Raw genomic sequence first — 15,665 nt, forward strand, 5'->3', positions numbered from 1 at the left:
CCACCAGGGAAGCCCCTTAAATCAGTTGACTGACCTTTATCGCATTCCTGTGTGCTGCACAGCCACTAGCCACCCTCATGGGACTTGCAGTTTGGTTGGGAGCAAGGCTGCAGAGTGGTGATGTTCCCAGGTATGCTCAGGTGCACCGTTGGTGCTGTAGGAGATTGCCCCTGTGGTCAAGGAAGCCTTTTTGGAGCAGTGTCAGGGGTCCAGTGGATCAGAGTGAATGTAGTCTAGGCAGTGGGACAGCTGGAGGGAAAACAAGTTTCAGAACTAGGAGGGTCCTCAGAGCTCATATGGTCAGAACTCTTTAGATTATAGCTTGGGAAACTCATGCTCAGAAGACTTGCTCGAATTTTAATAAGTGATCATTATTTAGCTAATGTTTAATACACGAAAAATCATTTTGATTTATCATGAGAAACCATCATGAGAAATGCTAGACTGGAAGAAGCACAAGCTGGAATCAAGAGTGCCGGGAGAAATATCAATAACCTCAGATATGCAGATGATCCCAGCTTTATAGCAGAAAGTGAAGAGGAACTGAAAAGCCTCTTGATGAAAGTGAAAGTGGAGAGTGAAAAAGTTGGCTTAAAGCTCAACATTCAGAAAACAAAGATCATGGCCTCTGGTCCCATCACTTCATGGGAAATAGATGGGGAAACAGGGGAAACAGTGTCAGACTTTATTTTGGGGGGCTCTAAAATCACTGCAGATGGTGACTGCAGCCACGAAATTAAAAGACACTTACTCCTTGGAAGAAAAGTTATGACCAACCTAGATAACATATTGAAAAGCAGAGACATTACTTTGCCAACAAAGGTCCATCTAGTCAAGGCTATGGTTTTTCCTGTGGTCATGTATGGATGTGAGAGTTGGACTGTGAAGAAAGCTGAGCTCTGAAGAATTGATGTTTTTGAACTGTGGTGTTAGAGAAGACTCTTGAGAGTCCCTTGGACTGCAAGGAGATCCAACCAGTCCATTCTGAAGGAGATCAGCCCTGGGATTTCTTTGGAGGGAATGATGCTAAAGCTGAAACTCCAGTACTTTGGCCATCTCATGTGAAGAGCTGACTCATTGGAAAAGACTCTGATGCTGGGAGGGATTGGGGGCAGGAAGAGAAGGGGATGACAGAGGATGAGATGGCTGGATGGCATCACTGACTCGATGGACGTGAGTCTCAGTGAACTCCGGGAGTTGGTGATGGACAGGGAGGCCTGGCGTGCTGCGATTCATGGGGTCGCAAAGAGTCGGACACGACTGAGCGACTGAACTGAAAATCATTTTAAAAAATGATAATTATCCCTGTAGCTGATGCTTATACAGCACTGTGTCAGGCGTGTTTACCTGTTTCTGGCTGCACTGGGTCTTCGCTGCTGCGCCGGGCTCTAGCTGCAGTGTTCGGGGCAGTTCCTTGTTGCGGCACGTGGGCTTTCACTTCGGTGGCTTCTCTTATTGTGGAGCACAGACTCTAGGCTCACGGGCTTCGGTCGTTACAGCACCAGGGCTCACTAGTTGAGGCTCACAGGCTTTAATTGCTCCACTGCATGTGGAATCTTCCCAGACCAGGCATTGAACCCATGCCCCCTGCATGGGCAGGCAGATTCTTATCCACTGTACCACCAGGCAAGTCCTGTCAGGCATTGTTTTGAGAGCTTTAATATATTAACTGATTTAGTCCTAAGTAACCTTAAAGAATTGATGCTTTTGAACTGTGGTGTTGGAGAAGACTCTTGAGAGTCCCTTGGACTGCAAGGAGATCCAGCCAGTCCATTCTGAAGGAGGTTAGTCCTGGGTGTTCTTTGGAAGGACTGATGCTAAAGCTGAAACTCCAGTACTTTGGCCACCACATGTGAAGAGTTGACTCATTGGAAAAGACTGATGCTGGGAGGGATTGCGGGCAGGAGGAAAAGGGGACGACAGAGGATGAGATGGCTGGATGGCATCACCTACTTGATGGATGTGAGTTTGAGTGAACTCCGGGAGTTGGTGATGGACAGGGAGGCCTGGCGTGCTGCGATTCATGGGGTCTCAAAGAGTCAGACACGACTGAGCAACTGAAGTGAACCGAACCTTGAGAGGTGACCACTATTATTTTTCCTGTGTGGACAGGTAAGAAAACTGAGTCCCAGAGGGTTGATTCACCCAATGTCACACGGCTTGTAAGCGGTGGAGTCAGGATTTGAATCTAGGCATATCCGGCTCCAGAGTCTCTGCTGGGAACTTCTGAGCCTAGTAAATCCTGTTGAGAGTCATCAAAATATGTTGTCTTACTATTTTACTGTGTTAACCTTCCTCACCACCACCACCAGTGGAATCATAGTGCCGGCAGCCAGATCTCTGCTCTTGCACTTTCGTTACCACCAGCTGAGAGTGTTACAGACTTTGTATGTTTTAACATCCCCAGCAGCTCTGGTTCGTGGGGGTTTTTCTCTCTTTTACATACGAAGAAACTGAGGCTGTGAGGGGTGATGTGACTGGAGGCAGATCGCACAGCTACATAGTGTTCCAGGCAGAATTTGAAACAGGTCTGCCGGACTGCAGATGTCAGAGTTGGAAGGTTTCTGAGAGGTCGTGAGTCCAGCAGCCTCACTGGGTGGGTGGGCAGATGGAGGCCAGACATTGCCTCTGCCAACAGCCAGAGGCAGGGTCTCCTGGCTTGGGGGGGCTACTGCTCTTTCCTCAGGGTTGTCTGAGCATGCGCGCATCACCATGCCCTTTGCTTGGTCCTCTTGTAGAGGTTTGAGGTCCCCTTACTTTGTTGTTGCTCAGTCTAAGTCATGTTCGACTCTTTGTGACCCCATGAACTGCAGCACTTACTTACTGCCTTATTTAAAAATACCTAAGGGTGGTGGTCATGGTTTAACGGAATTGACTCAAAAAAACTCTGTCCCCTGATCTCCCAATTCTGGGTTCACTAATTTGCAGCTTGACACACTCTGTATTCATAATGGATTTTTCCCCCCATGAAGCAAAAAAAAATTTTTTTTACCCACCTTCCCCAAGTTCCTGCTGATCTGAGGCGAATATTTATCATGTATTTAATGAGTAATCTGAGTCTTGGCTTGGTGAGGCTGTACCAGGACATAGTTTATGGCTGATCTGGTTTTAACTCGCTCCAGGCGGTTTTCCCTGGAGTTTTCTGTAAAATCATAAACCTGGAGAGAGAATTTTTGTGGAATCCAGTCACATGACTCGCTCTTTTGTAAATTGAGAGATTAACTGTGTGATGGTAAAGAACTGAGATGCAGCTCTTTTTTCAAAAGAAAACAAGCAGAGAGCATTTGTGTACCCAGAGGAGTGGGTCCTCTCCTGAAGGTGGGGAAGGTCACTCGCCAAGGTCACCCTGCTGGGCCTTGGAGCAGCACGGCGCTGGGATTGAGACTGTGAACTTGAAATTGGAGCATCTGGATTGGAGGCTGGGCTGAGTAGCCGTCCCAGCACCCTGCAAACTCTGGGTCCTCGCCTAGGCAGTGGGGGTGAAGGTGGTCCCTACTGCTCAGGGTTGTCATGGAGATGAAACGGTGCACATGATGTCTGTGCCCTGGGCTGGCATACGGGAGGTGCTCAGTAGATGCTGGACGCTAGGGATTGCTGGTGCTATCCCCCTCGAGGCCCTTCATGCTGGACCAATAATCCAGGCTGACACTGTGAGGAGTGACTGAGGAGCTCAGTTTGTCCTCCCGTCAGCCTGTGAGGTGGCCACTTGCATCACTCCCATTTTACAGAAGAAAGCACTGAAGCACTGAGAGGTCAAGTCACTTGGCCAGGGTGCAGCTAGCAAGTGGCAGGGGTTGTGCTCACCCCCATTCCTGCCCCCTTGCCTGACTTCCAGTGCCCAACACCCCTGCTGCTGGGGCCCTTCTTCATGGTTCAGCCTTAGAGCCTGAGGGCTTTTTGACTGCTGGGCCTAGGGAGGGAAACTGGGCTTCACCTTGCTTAGCTCAGGGTTCAGCTGACCCTCCCTGGGTGCTAGCATCAGCTCCTGAACTGGTCTTAATCCCTGCGTATCACCCCTTCCAGCAGCCCCATTTACAGACAGAATCCCTATAGTTTCTCTGCAACTGTCTTATAAATGCAAAATTATTTCAGTATAAAAAGTAAGAAAGCAAAAACAAAAACTAATAATCTTGCTGGGCCTGACCCCAGGAACAGCCTCATGCTTTTTGATGCAACCTTAGAACTCTCTGTGATCCAGCCCAGCTGAGCAAATAGAATTTATACTCATTAAGCAACCAGGAACTATTCTAGATCCTTCAGGTCCAGGTAGGGACTGAGGGTTCCCATTGTGGTGGCATCCGGCACCCTGGGATGAGAATGAGGCTTGTGGTCTAGGGGTGAGTCCCACATGGAAGCCCAGGGGAGGCTGTTGCCCCTCCTCTCTGAACCAGGACTCCCCGCTTCTTCTGAGGCCCATGAGTCAGGCCTCAGGGGTGGAAGTGGATTCACCTTTTACTCCCAGTCGTCTGCACGCAGTCCACGGCTGACAGAGTTTCTCAGCAGCTGCAATGGTGCATTTCTTTTTAAACCTGTCATTTATTGAGCAACTGCTGCATGCTAGCTCCACCCCGGGCACTTTCCAAACGCTATCTCAGGAGATCTTTGTCAACTCCCAATAGCTCTAGGTCTTGGAGCATTCTCTCTTTGACCACGGTTCTCAGAGCATCATCATCTCTTCTCTGGAAGATGACAGTGGCCTCTGTGTTGGGCTCCCTGCCTCTGTACTGTAACCAGTATTTGCTTTCAGAGGTGCACGTGCCTTCCGAGCAGCCTATGAGCCTTAGAGTAAATCTGAAACTCGTCAGCCTGGTTTACAGACACTCAGTAGTTACCAGCTGCTGGTGGTAGTGACAGAGTTGATGCTGGTGATGATGGTCGTGGTGCTGCTGGTAGTGATGATGGTCGTGGTGGTGATGATGGTAATACTGATGGTGGTAATGCCAGTGATGGTAACAGTGACAGTGCTGGTGATGATGATGGTGGTGATGCCAGTGACGGTGGCTATGATAGTGGTGGTGGTGATGATGATGGTGGTAGATATGATGAAGTCAGTAAAAGGAGCCTGCTCCAGTCTGCATGGCTGCCCACCAAAGAGGAGGAGAAACTTGCATAAAACAGAGACAGCCTGTGCTGGTTCCATTCCCAGGAAGCCTGATGTATTCTTGACACATGTCTTCAGATAGCAAGGGCTTGGGGAAGAGCAGAAAGACATGGTAACCTAGAGGAATAAAGACATTGGTCATTTCCTATGGATTTCTCTAATAGTCGGAAATCTGGCCAGTCAATGAGGGGCCTGCCTGCCTCAGCCGCTAGGTTCTGGCCTGGGGTCTGGTCAGATGCTTCCTGTGTGAGCCTGGCCATGTCTGTTGGCTGGTCCCTGCCTCCAGAAGTGGAGGCCCTCAGAGAAGGCTGTAACCCCACAAGGTTTAGAGCTGGGCCAGATGGCACCTTCTGCTGGCTCGCTGGCGCCCAGCTTGTGTTGGCGCCATTCGCATTAGATTTGCATTCCCGCTGTTGAATGCGAGTGCTGTGTGCCCTGTCCCCACATCCTTCCCACAGGAAAGTCCTTCCCAACTCTGTCGTCTCAGTGGATCCTGTTGTCAGAGATACTCAGGGAACTCAGGCCTTTCTCTTTAGAACAAGTCTCCTAGTTGATAATTATAAACTGAGTTCAGTTCAGTTCAGTTGCTCAGTCATGTCCGACTCTTTGTGACCCCATGAATCGCAGCACGCCAGGCCTCCCTGTCCATCACCAACTCCCGGAGTTCACTCAGACTCACGTCTATCGAGTCAGTGATGCCATCCAGCCATCTCATCCTCTGCCGTCCCCTTCTCCTCCTGCCCCCAATCCCTCCCAGCATCAGAATCTTTTCCAATGAGTCAACTCTTCGCATGAGGTGGCCAAAGTACTGGAGTTTCAGCTTCAGCATCATTACTTCCAAAGAAATCCCAGGACTGATCTCCTTCAGAATGGACTGGTTGGATCTCCTTGCAGTCCATGGGACTCTCAAGAGTCTTCTCCAATACCACAGTTCAAAAGTATCAATTCTTCGGCGCTCAGCCTTCTTCACAGTCCAACTCTCACATTCATACATGACCACAGGAAAAACCATAGCCTTGACTAGATGGACCTTAGTTGGCAAAGTAATGTCTCTGCTTTTGAATATACTATCTAGGTTAGTCATAACTTTTCTTCCAAGGAGTAAGTGTCTTTTAATTTCATGGCTGCAGTCACTATCTGCAGTGATTTTGGAGCCCCCCCAAATAAAGACTGTTTCCACTGTTTCCCCATCTATTTGCCATGAAGTGATAGGACCGGATGCCATGATCTTCATTTTCTGAACGTTGAGCTTTAAGCCAACTTTTTCACTCTCCACTTTCACTTTCATCAAGAGGCTTTTCAGTTCCACTTCACTTTCTACCGTAAGGGTGGTGTCATCTTGCATATCTGAGGTTATTGATATTTCTCCCGGCAATCTTGATTCCAGCTTGTGTTTCTTCCAGTCCAACGTTTCTCATGATGTACTCTGCATAGAAGTTAAATAAGCAGGGTGACAATATACAGCCTTGACGTACTCCTTAGAGTGTGAAGTAAATAATCACGGTCTGCCTCCCCCACTGTTCTTGTTGCTATTGTGTCTGCAATAATTATCTTGGTACCCACCACATAGTAGGCACTTAATGGGTAGTATTTTGGTGAATGAGTAAGGAGCCATGTCAATTCCCCCCAAGGCCTTGCTCAGAATCACACATCTAGTCTGAACTTTATAAATATCTATTGAAAAGTGATATCAGCCTCCTGGGTTCCAGTTCTTTTAACTCGGAGTCTTCTCAGGCAGCCTCCACTCCATCCCTCATGCTTCGGATCCTTAAAGCACTCAGTTAGTGGCTTTAAGTAACTGTGTTCAGTTGAGAAAATAAATAGAAAATAAAACCACATACCACATGGTAGAAACATATCACTGATTGTGATCTAAGAAGGAGGATCTAATTAGGGAATTTATAACATATTTAGTTCCCTGGGAATGGAATCCTCTTTTAACTTGCAAAGCTTGTTGTTCAACGCTGATGCAGTCACCCTTAATGGGTGTGTTTCAGGAACACCTGGTGAGTGAAAGTGGGGACTCCCTGTGTTTCAGTTGGAGCCCAGTGGTTGAATAGGAAAATAGTTCATCTACATTGTTTAGGACCAGGCTTGATTCATCAGTTCTAGAGATGAAGGGCCAAGTATGTAGAGGAAATGACCGTGGTGTTAGGTGAGAAGACCTGTATGAGCCCTGCCCAAGCCTTGGGCCAGCTCTGTGACCTTGGGCAAGTCACTTGGCCACCCTGGGTGCTTGGTTAATTCTTGGTTAAAGGGGCATAAACTGCATTTCTTCTTCATGGGGTTATTTGGAGGATTCAGTGCGGTGGGACAATCTATAAAGTGATAGGCTGATGATTAATATTCTAATCAGCAGACGAATGCAATTCCATTTTTCTTGGTCCAAGATTTTTAAAATCTTTCCTGATTCTTCCTTTTTCTCATGTCTCGTATCCAGTTTATCAGCAAGTCCCATTGGTTCTACCTTCTCATATACTCAGAACTGAGAATGCCTCCTCAGCTCCCACACTCCCACAACCCTTGTGCCAGCCACCTTCATCTTTTACCTGGATTGTGACAGTAACCTCCTTACCAACCCCTGCCTGCCTCCATCCTTGCCCCGTGGTCTGTTCTCAACAGAGCAACCACAGTGATTTTTAAAAAAATAGAAGTCAAATTATATGACTCTGCCCAAACTTTCCAGTGGCTCCACAGTGTAAAAGCCAAAGCCCTTCAGTGGCTGTGAGGCTCTACACAGCTGAGCTGCTGTCATCCTCTCTTGATCTGCCTAGACACGCTGGCATCCTGTCTGTGCTTCCTGTCTGTGCATTGAGCACACCATGCACACGCCTGCCCTTCGGTCTTCCCACTGGCCATTCCTCTTTTCCCAATCACCGCATGGCCAACCCCCTCACCTTCCATTGTTTTCCCAGTGATACCTACTCTGATCCACTTACTTAAAATTGCAGCCCACAGCTCTTCCCTAGGCCCAGCATTCTGATTACCCCCCTGCCCTTGAGTGTAATTATACTTAATTATACGTGAGTATGGCCTTCCCTGGTGGCTCAGCGGTGAAGAATCCACCTGCAATGCTGGAGTCACAGGAGATACAGGTTTGATCCCTGATACAGGAAGATCCTCTGGAGGAGGGCATGGCAACCCACTCCAGTATTCTTGCCTGGAAAATCCCATGGACAGAGAAGCCTGGCAGGCTACAGTCCATAGGATTGTAGAGTCTGAAGTCTGACATGACTGAAGCTACTTAGCATGCACACACACACACATACTGGAGTATGGGGCTTCCCAGGTGGCGCTGGTGGTTAAGAATCTGCCGGCCAGTACAGGAGAGCAAGGAATGTAGGTTCGATATCTGGGTTGGGAAGATCCCCTGGAGTAGGAAATGGCAACCCACTCTGGTATTCTTGCCTGGATAATCCCATGGACAGAGAAGCCTGGTGGGCTACAGTTTGTAGAGTCTCAAAGAGTCAGACACAACTGAGTAACTGCCACACATACTTGAGTGTGATCGCCATGGGGACAGGGAAATAATAACAGATTCAACCATATTTGCCTAGAACAGTGTCTGGAACATAGAAGGAGCTCAGTAAATGCTTGTGAGATGAGCGAACAACTTTCTCCTGACTTGAGTCATGTGACTCACTGAGACAAAAGTTCAAGTTAGATTTGAGGGAGCCACTGGTGGTTGGAAAGGAAAGAGATATGTAAATGGGGCTTGAGTTGTTTCGGACCCACTTGTCCTCCTGTCCTCTGTAAATTGTAGGAGACATAGAGTCATCCTCTGGGCAGGTCCTGAGGCTTTGGTAGCTTCTTCTCAAAGGTTTGGTGCCTCCTGCAGGCCTCCAGGTCAGGTGCACTTGATTTCATTCACTGCTGAGGCTGAGCTTCTTCTTGCAGGGTCAGTTGTACCAGTTGGTGATTTAAAACAATCTTTATGTGCAAACTAAAGTACACAGACATATTTTGGACCAATATGCGTTTGGTGCTTGTGAATATAACAGTCACGTGACTTAGTAAGAAAGAGGATGAGACTTCAGAAGGATTTGAACAATCAGGGAGCGTCCCTTCCTCCCCCCATTTGTGTCCACTCTTCCCTTCCAAGGATGGAAGGAAGCCGAGGAGCAGTGAACACTGGCGGTATGGAATTGTCCACCAGTGGGTTTGAGGTTGTCCATCCAAAGCCGAGCATCGCACGTGACACATAGTAGGCTTTCAAGAAATATGTGTTGAGTGAATAAAGGATTGATTGATTATTTAAGATCGATTGTCATAGCTTACCCATGTAAATTGCCAGTGCAATTTATCATTTATCGAAGCAACCTCAGTATCAGAGAAAGTGAAAGTGAAAGTCACTCAGTCATGTCTGACTCTTTTCCACCCCATGGACTGTGTAGTCCATGGAATTCTCCAGGCCAGAATACTGGAGTGGTTAGCCTTTCCCTTCTCCACGGGATCTTCCCAACCCAAGGATTGAACCCAGGTCTCTGGCATTGCGGGTGGATTCTTTACCAGCTGATCGGTATTACCAGAGAAATAGTAATTAATGGATTCAACCATATTTGCTGGATATTTGGCTTGTGCCAAGCCCTTAGCTGGGTGCTAGAGACACAACCACACGTGGGATGTGGTCTTTATCCAGGAGCAGTCTGGGGCAACACAGGCTCTCCAGGAACTGTGGTCCCCGTCCCGTAGAGCTGGTGAAAGGCACTGGTGGTAGGGTGTTAGCCATGTTGGGAGAACAATGAACAGGGACTAGTCAGATCTGGTGGGGGGAGGGGTAGTCATTTAAGTCTCCAGGGAGGAAGCAATTTTTGAGTTGCAGTGGGGGAGGGAAAAGGCAAGATCTTAATTATACCACCACGGAAATGTGCTGTCTCAGGTCTGTCCTGGGCTTGACCGCTGACGCGCCATCTTGGAGATGCCCGCTCCATCTTCTCGGAGCTCCAGGGCCACGAGCCCCCACATTTCCAGTGGCCCCTCAGTCCCCCTGAGCCTCTGGCTCTGCTCTTTTATCGCAGAAAGGCATTTCATTCTTCCAGATCAGGCAGCCAGGACCCAAGGAGCTGTTTTCCTCCATTGTGCAAGCATGACAAATCATTAATTTTTGATTGATTTGCTTAGAATTATGGGCGCCCCAGCATTCTTTCCGCCGCTGAACAGCTGTATAACAAATGAATATATCAGTGTGCACAAAAGATCGGCGATCTAAGAGAAGCAATTACATTGGCCACCCTCCCCCACTCTCACCCCTTCCTGGGCAATGAAGGGAGGAAATTTTTACCAGAAATTCCTCAAGTGGCTTTAAAAAAAAATGCCTTTTTATAATTGAATTAAATCTTTATCTCTTCATCTTTTGCAGCAGATTTCCAAACACACACCAGTTCCCCATGTGCTTGCTTGGGTTCCATCCATCCAGGAAGAATCTTTAATAATGAAATTTCAACTCATGAATTAAAACCAAAATGGAAAAAAGAAAAAAAAAAAAAGGAGCAAATTCTACCCCTCCTTTTTGCCTTTTTTTTTTTTTGGTCGCTGCTATTCCTTTAAGATTTTGGAACCGTACCAATGCACTAAATGTGACCTCCATAACTTTTAAATTAAGAATTTATGCTGGCTTGAAATTTATGAAATATTTCAGCATGAAAGAAAGCCTTTTTCCCTCAGGAAAATTGAGCAATAAATCACAGCACTGTGGATTTACTGCCCTGGAGCCAGCGAGAGATAGGATTTTTTTTTTTTTTTTTTTTTGCTTCATTCTGAAAAAAAAAAAAATGTAATCATATAAGACAGCTTAGCTGCTATCCTCCCACTCTCTAGAATTTTTAATTTCAGCTGTTTCTGCTTGGATTTATTTCCAATATTCCTGCTCGGCTTTTCAATTTCCTCAGTTATTAAATTTTAATTCAGTGCATTAGCATTTAAATTAAAAAAGGGTTTATTTTATCGAAATCGTTGGCCAGCCCCCATCCTGTAGCACACGAATTGCCTGTTTCTGCCATTTGCACAAAATGTGAAATGCAGCTAATGTCTTACAACTTACATTTGCACAAATTTAGAAATAAAATTTCTGGGTTAGGAATAATATTTTCTTTCCAAGAAAATCCTTAATAAGAGGATGGAAAAGAACAACTCAACGTTCATTTGGGAGGGAAGAGGAGGGTCGGATGAAACCAAAAATAGCCTTGCCCAGGCCCTGAGAATTAGCTGGTGTGTTAAGGAATGGGTGGGGCTGGGTGCCCTTGTGGGGAGCTGGTTGGGGGTCTGGGTTTGGGTACCTTTACCGCCATCTGCATAAGAGGAGGAAGGTCTCTCATGAGCCCACTCCCCCACCATATTTCATTTACCCTGAGAGGTCTGGTTAGGTTTGGTCAACTCCACATAGAGCGCGAGTTGAAAGAGATGAAAGGAGGTGCGATGATCTGATTGAACTCTCGTGCCTCCTGTCTCTGTTTTCACCTGTGAGAACCTCAGGTCCAGGGAAAGGAAAGAGCATGCCCAAGGTGGAAGGTGAGACCCAGACAGAGCCAGGCGGAAGCTGCATCTTTAGGCGCACGTGGTCCAGTGGTGGCATCAGCAGTAGTTTCCATTTCTACACATACCTGGCCTCCGTTTAGTACTTTACCAGCATCACTGTGGGGTTGCACAGAGTCGGACACGACTGAAGCGACTTAGCAGCAGCAGCAGCAGCATCACTGTATTCACTGTCACTCTGACCAGCCCTTTGGAGAAAGCCTCAAGGGCCTGGGGTCTGGTAGATGCTTATGACCTTCTGTCTTGCAGCAGAGGGTTCAGATCAGGCCCCAGGACGGGCTGGGAAGACACGTGGCTCGGTCTAGGACTGATTCTGCCTCTTGCCCATCTGCTGTGTCCTCTTGTATAACTCACTCTGCTTTTCTATGCCTCAGTTTCTTGGGCCCAATAAATGGTACCCTTTATAGCTATATCTAGGGTTGTTAATGATTATTATTATTATTACAGCTGGGCTCACACTAAGTAGTTTTATGTGTATAGCTTATTTATCATGTTTAAGTCTCCCTCCAGTCCCAAGAGATAGATCCTAGTGTTGGCATATTGCCATTTTGCAGATGAAGAAACTGGGGCTTAGAGAGTGCAGATGGCTTGCCAAGGATTGTACAGCTCAAAAATGGCAGACCTAGGACTTGAATTCAGACCCTCTGACTCTAAGCCCTGGGCTCTTAAACTTTGGTTCAAATTGAGAATCCGATCAGATTACACTGGGTAATCTGTAAGTTTGTGGTTTGGGTCAAATTGAATGAAATTGCTGGTAGTAGACCATTTGGGCCCAGGAAAATGGCAATATCAACTTAAGTCAAACAGTAAGACTTGCTTTGAGATATTTGTGAGGACACAGACAAAGCCAGCCTGGCACCTTAGGGATCTCTGCAACTGAGAATCGGTCTCCTCAGCACTGTGGCTGGTGGGGGTGGGAGGCCCATCGAGGCTGTCCCCTGTTGTTAAAGTAGTCTGGTTCAGTTTGGTTCAGTTCAGTTGCTAAGTCATGTCTGACTCTTTGTGACCCCATGCATTGCAGCACACCAGGCTTCCCTGTCCTTCACCATCCCCCAGAGTTTGTACAAACTCATGTCCATTGAGTCGGTGATGCCATCCAACCACCTCATCCTCTGTTGTTCTCTTCTCCTGCCTTCAGTCTTTCCTAGCGTCAGGGTCTTTGCAGTGAGTCTTCTCTTCACATCAGGTGGCCAAAGTATTGGAGCTTCGGGTGGGTCTGGACTCAGGCCCAAAGGCTGAGATTGAGAGAGGCTGTGATACTGACGCGTGCTCTCTTGAGCATCTCTCACTCGTGGTCCATGGTCCATCTCTCACTCGTGGTCCATGGTCCATCTCTCTCACCCTCCCATATCTGCTTCTCATATCTGCCAATAAACAGACATTTCCCACCCTGCAGAGATGCGCTCTTCCCTCCAGTTATCCCACCCTATCTAGGCTTCTACAGAAAGGTTTGCTTGGACAGCTATTTGAACATTTTTAGCACTTTGTCTTAATTTGATAAAAATGAGTGGAAAACGAAAATGTATGTAGCTACCAGTGATGAGAAGTTCAAATATCATGAACACAATAAAAGGGAAATGGGAACGTGCATGGAGATGGGCAGCTGTGCCAAAGAGAGACTCTTTTCCCTGCCCAGTTGCATGTCCAATACACTTGAACTGGTCAACTTTGTGTGAAATTATGTGTGAAGGAAAAGGACAAAAAAAGAGATAATATTAAAGAGAGGTATGAAATTCTATAAATACACACGTAGTTGAGTCTGAAAGGTGCACCGGAGGTTTTACTGTGTTTAAGCTCTCTGGGAACAGAATTTCCACCCCTACCACTTTTGCCTTTTCTGATATGAGCATTCAAACAACTCCTTGCATTCCTTTTCCTTACAAGTTTGAGGAATGCAAGATGTTGGAAAGAGGCTGTAATTGATCCTGTTCTTTTGCTCCCAGTGAAATTATTTGCGAACCATCTTCTGCGCTCTTGTTTCTTCCATGGAAATAATACACTGGCGTCCCATTAGCTGTTCCCTCCCAAGCCTTGTGTTTCTGCCTCCTTGTTTCTCCTTCACCTGTCCACTTCCTTCCTGTGGGCAGTGGGGGCTGTGTATATTCACCCCATTTCCCAATTGGCTCTCTTGAGTGTTGGAGGAAGATAAAATATTCCAGAGCTGAGGAAGGTGGGCATTGGAATGACCCACACCTGGGCTTGTAGCTGTGGGATGTTGGATGAAAGTGAAAGTGAAAGTCGCTCAGTCCTATCTGACTCTTTGCAACCCCATGGTCTATACAGTCCATGGAATTCTCCAGGCCAGAATACTGGAGTGGGTAGCCTTTCCATTCTTTAGGGGATCTTCCCAACCAAGGGATCGAATCCTGGTCTCCCACATTGTAGGCAGATTCTTTACAAGCTGAGCCGCAAGAAATGTTGGATAAATGACTTAAATTCTTTGACTCTCAGTGCCTCATCTGTAAAATGGGGAGATTGTGTATGTGTGTTGGGGAACCTGTCCAGAGGATTAAATGAGAGGCATTCAGTGCCCGTACATTAGCGCTGGGTGGGAAGTTGGCTGGGGGAGTGAGTCTTGGTACCCACAGGGGACTGGGTGGGGAAGTAGACAAGAGAGGGTGGTGGGGACTGTGGCTAACCAGGTAAGTCAACTCAAGGTGATTGGTCACGTGGGACTGTGTGTTGCTTTTAGAAGCTGTACATCTGGCTTTGGGGGGGATGAAATCCCTTTATTTTTATATATTGACTATTTAAATCAAAGTCCACCATCTGGTTTTGCCAGTTTGCAACTTCTCAGAGGCACTCATTAACAGGTAGCTGCTGCTGTTTTTAAGTCCTCAGTCCTTCATTTGCAACCCTGAATTTCAAAAAGCTTGGAAACAAAAAGATGTTTTCTAACTGGTGAGGTAACAGAACTTGGCCAGAAGGGGGAAGAGGCTAGGTGCTGGCTTCCTGTCACCCATGTGCTGACTGCATATGTTTCACTGCAGAAACATCCACCTGCTTGAGCACGGGGTGCTCCCCAGACCCTTCCAGGGTTGTTGCCAAATATAGAACACATGCAACACATTCCCATTCTAAAATTGGAAAGAGTCCGAATTTGGAAACACATGTGCACTTGAGTTTTGAACTTGCATTATTCCAACTGTGATTACTATTATCATAAATGTTTCCCCAAAGCTGGGAATGCATCTCCAACTAGGGGTCTTGGAGAACCCATGGCCTTAGTTTTTCCCATGTCCATGGCCTTGGCACTGAGGTCTCCCCCGCGTGGGCCTAGGTGTCAGGATCGCTGGGTGTTTGTGACTCAGTCCTCATGAGACTTCAGGCAACTCCCTTCTCTTCTAGGGCCTCAGTCTCTCCAGCTGAACCAGAATTTTATGATTTCTGAAAATTTCATTTGGTTAGCCTTATTTCCCCACCTCCCACCCCCCAAATAAAAGTGATTACAAACCAGCATTCTCTCACCTCCCTCTGCTTGCAGGGTTGGGGGACAGCCTATTTTAACATAATAGGATTTTCCCCCTCCAGTTGGTAGGAATAAATCTGCGGCTACTGTTTTATTGGAAATCCCAGCTGAAAATAAAAATGGTGCAATTCAATCTCAGATTTAGCTGGTTACTTACTTTTCACTGAGTCCCAGGAGCTCTGTGGTTGCTGGGTTTATGTTGGCAGTGGGTGCTCAGCTGGATTTAAAGGGCCAAGCAGATTGGTGGTGGAGAGTGGGGTGGGGGGATGGCTGTCCTGACCCCCTCTTGCCACTGGGGGCAGATTTTTCCAGCATGGAGGAATGGAGCAGGGGGTGGTGGCCCGCTCGCCCCTCTGAAAGCTGGTGTTTGAGTGGGAGCTTGGTAGGTACAGTGGGTAGCCTCTGTGTCTTCCTCTTGGCTGATGTAGGTGTTCTGGATTTCCTTTGCAGGCTGACGGAGCCAGTGCAGCTGGAAGGAAAAGCGCGGCAAGCAGGTATGCCCCTCTCCCCTGCCCCCCGCCGCACTCCCCTTTCCTTCATCCCTGGTCGCATGGCTACCTCTGT

The 15,665-nt window shown here is 47.4% G+C and overlaps 1 protein-coding gene across 1 annotated transcript in view; it reads left to right on the forward strand.

The window, feature by feature from the left end:
• Window positions 1-4,871: 4,871 nt before the first annotated feature.
• The window catches only part of ZNF618 (zinc finger protein 618), a 102,405-nt gene continuing 91,611 nt past the window's right edge, over window positions 4,872-15,665 (forward strand). The window contains exons 1-2 of the mRNA XM_040238408.1: window positions 4,872-5,051; window positions 15,552-15,595. Coding sequence (XP_040094342.1) covers window positions 4,872-5,051; window positions 15,552-15,595 — 224 coding nt within the window. The remainder of the gene's footprint in view (window positions 5,052-15,551; window positions 15,596-15,665) is intronic.

This window comes from Oryx dammah, unplaced genomic scaffold (assembly GCF_014754425.2).
Source record: "Oryx dammah isolate SB20612 unplaced genomic scaffold, SCBI_Odam_1.1 HiC_scaffold_1, whole genome shotgun sequence".
Classification (NCBI taxonomy): Eukaryota; Metazoa; Chordata; class Mammalia; order Artiodactyla; family Bovidae; genus Oryx; species Oryx dammah.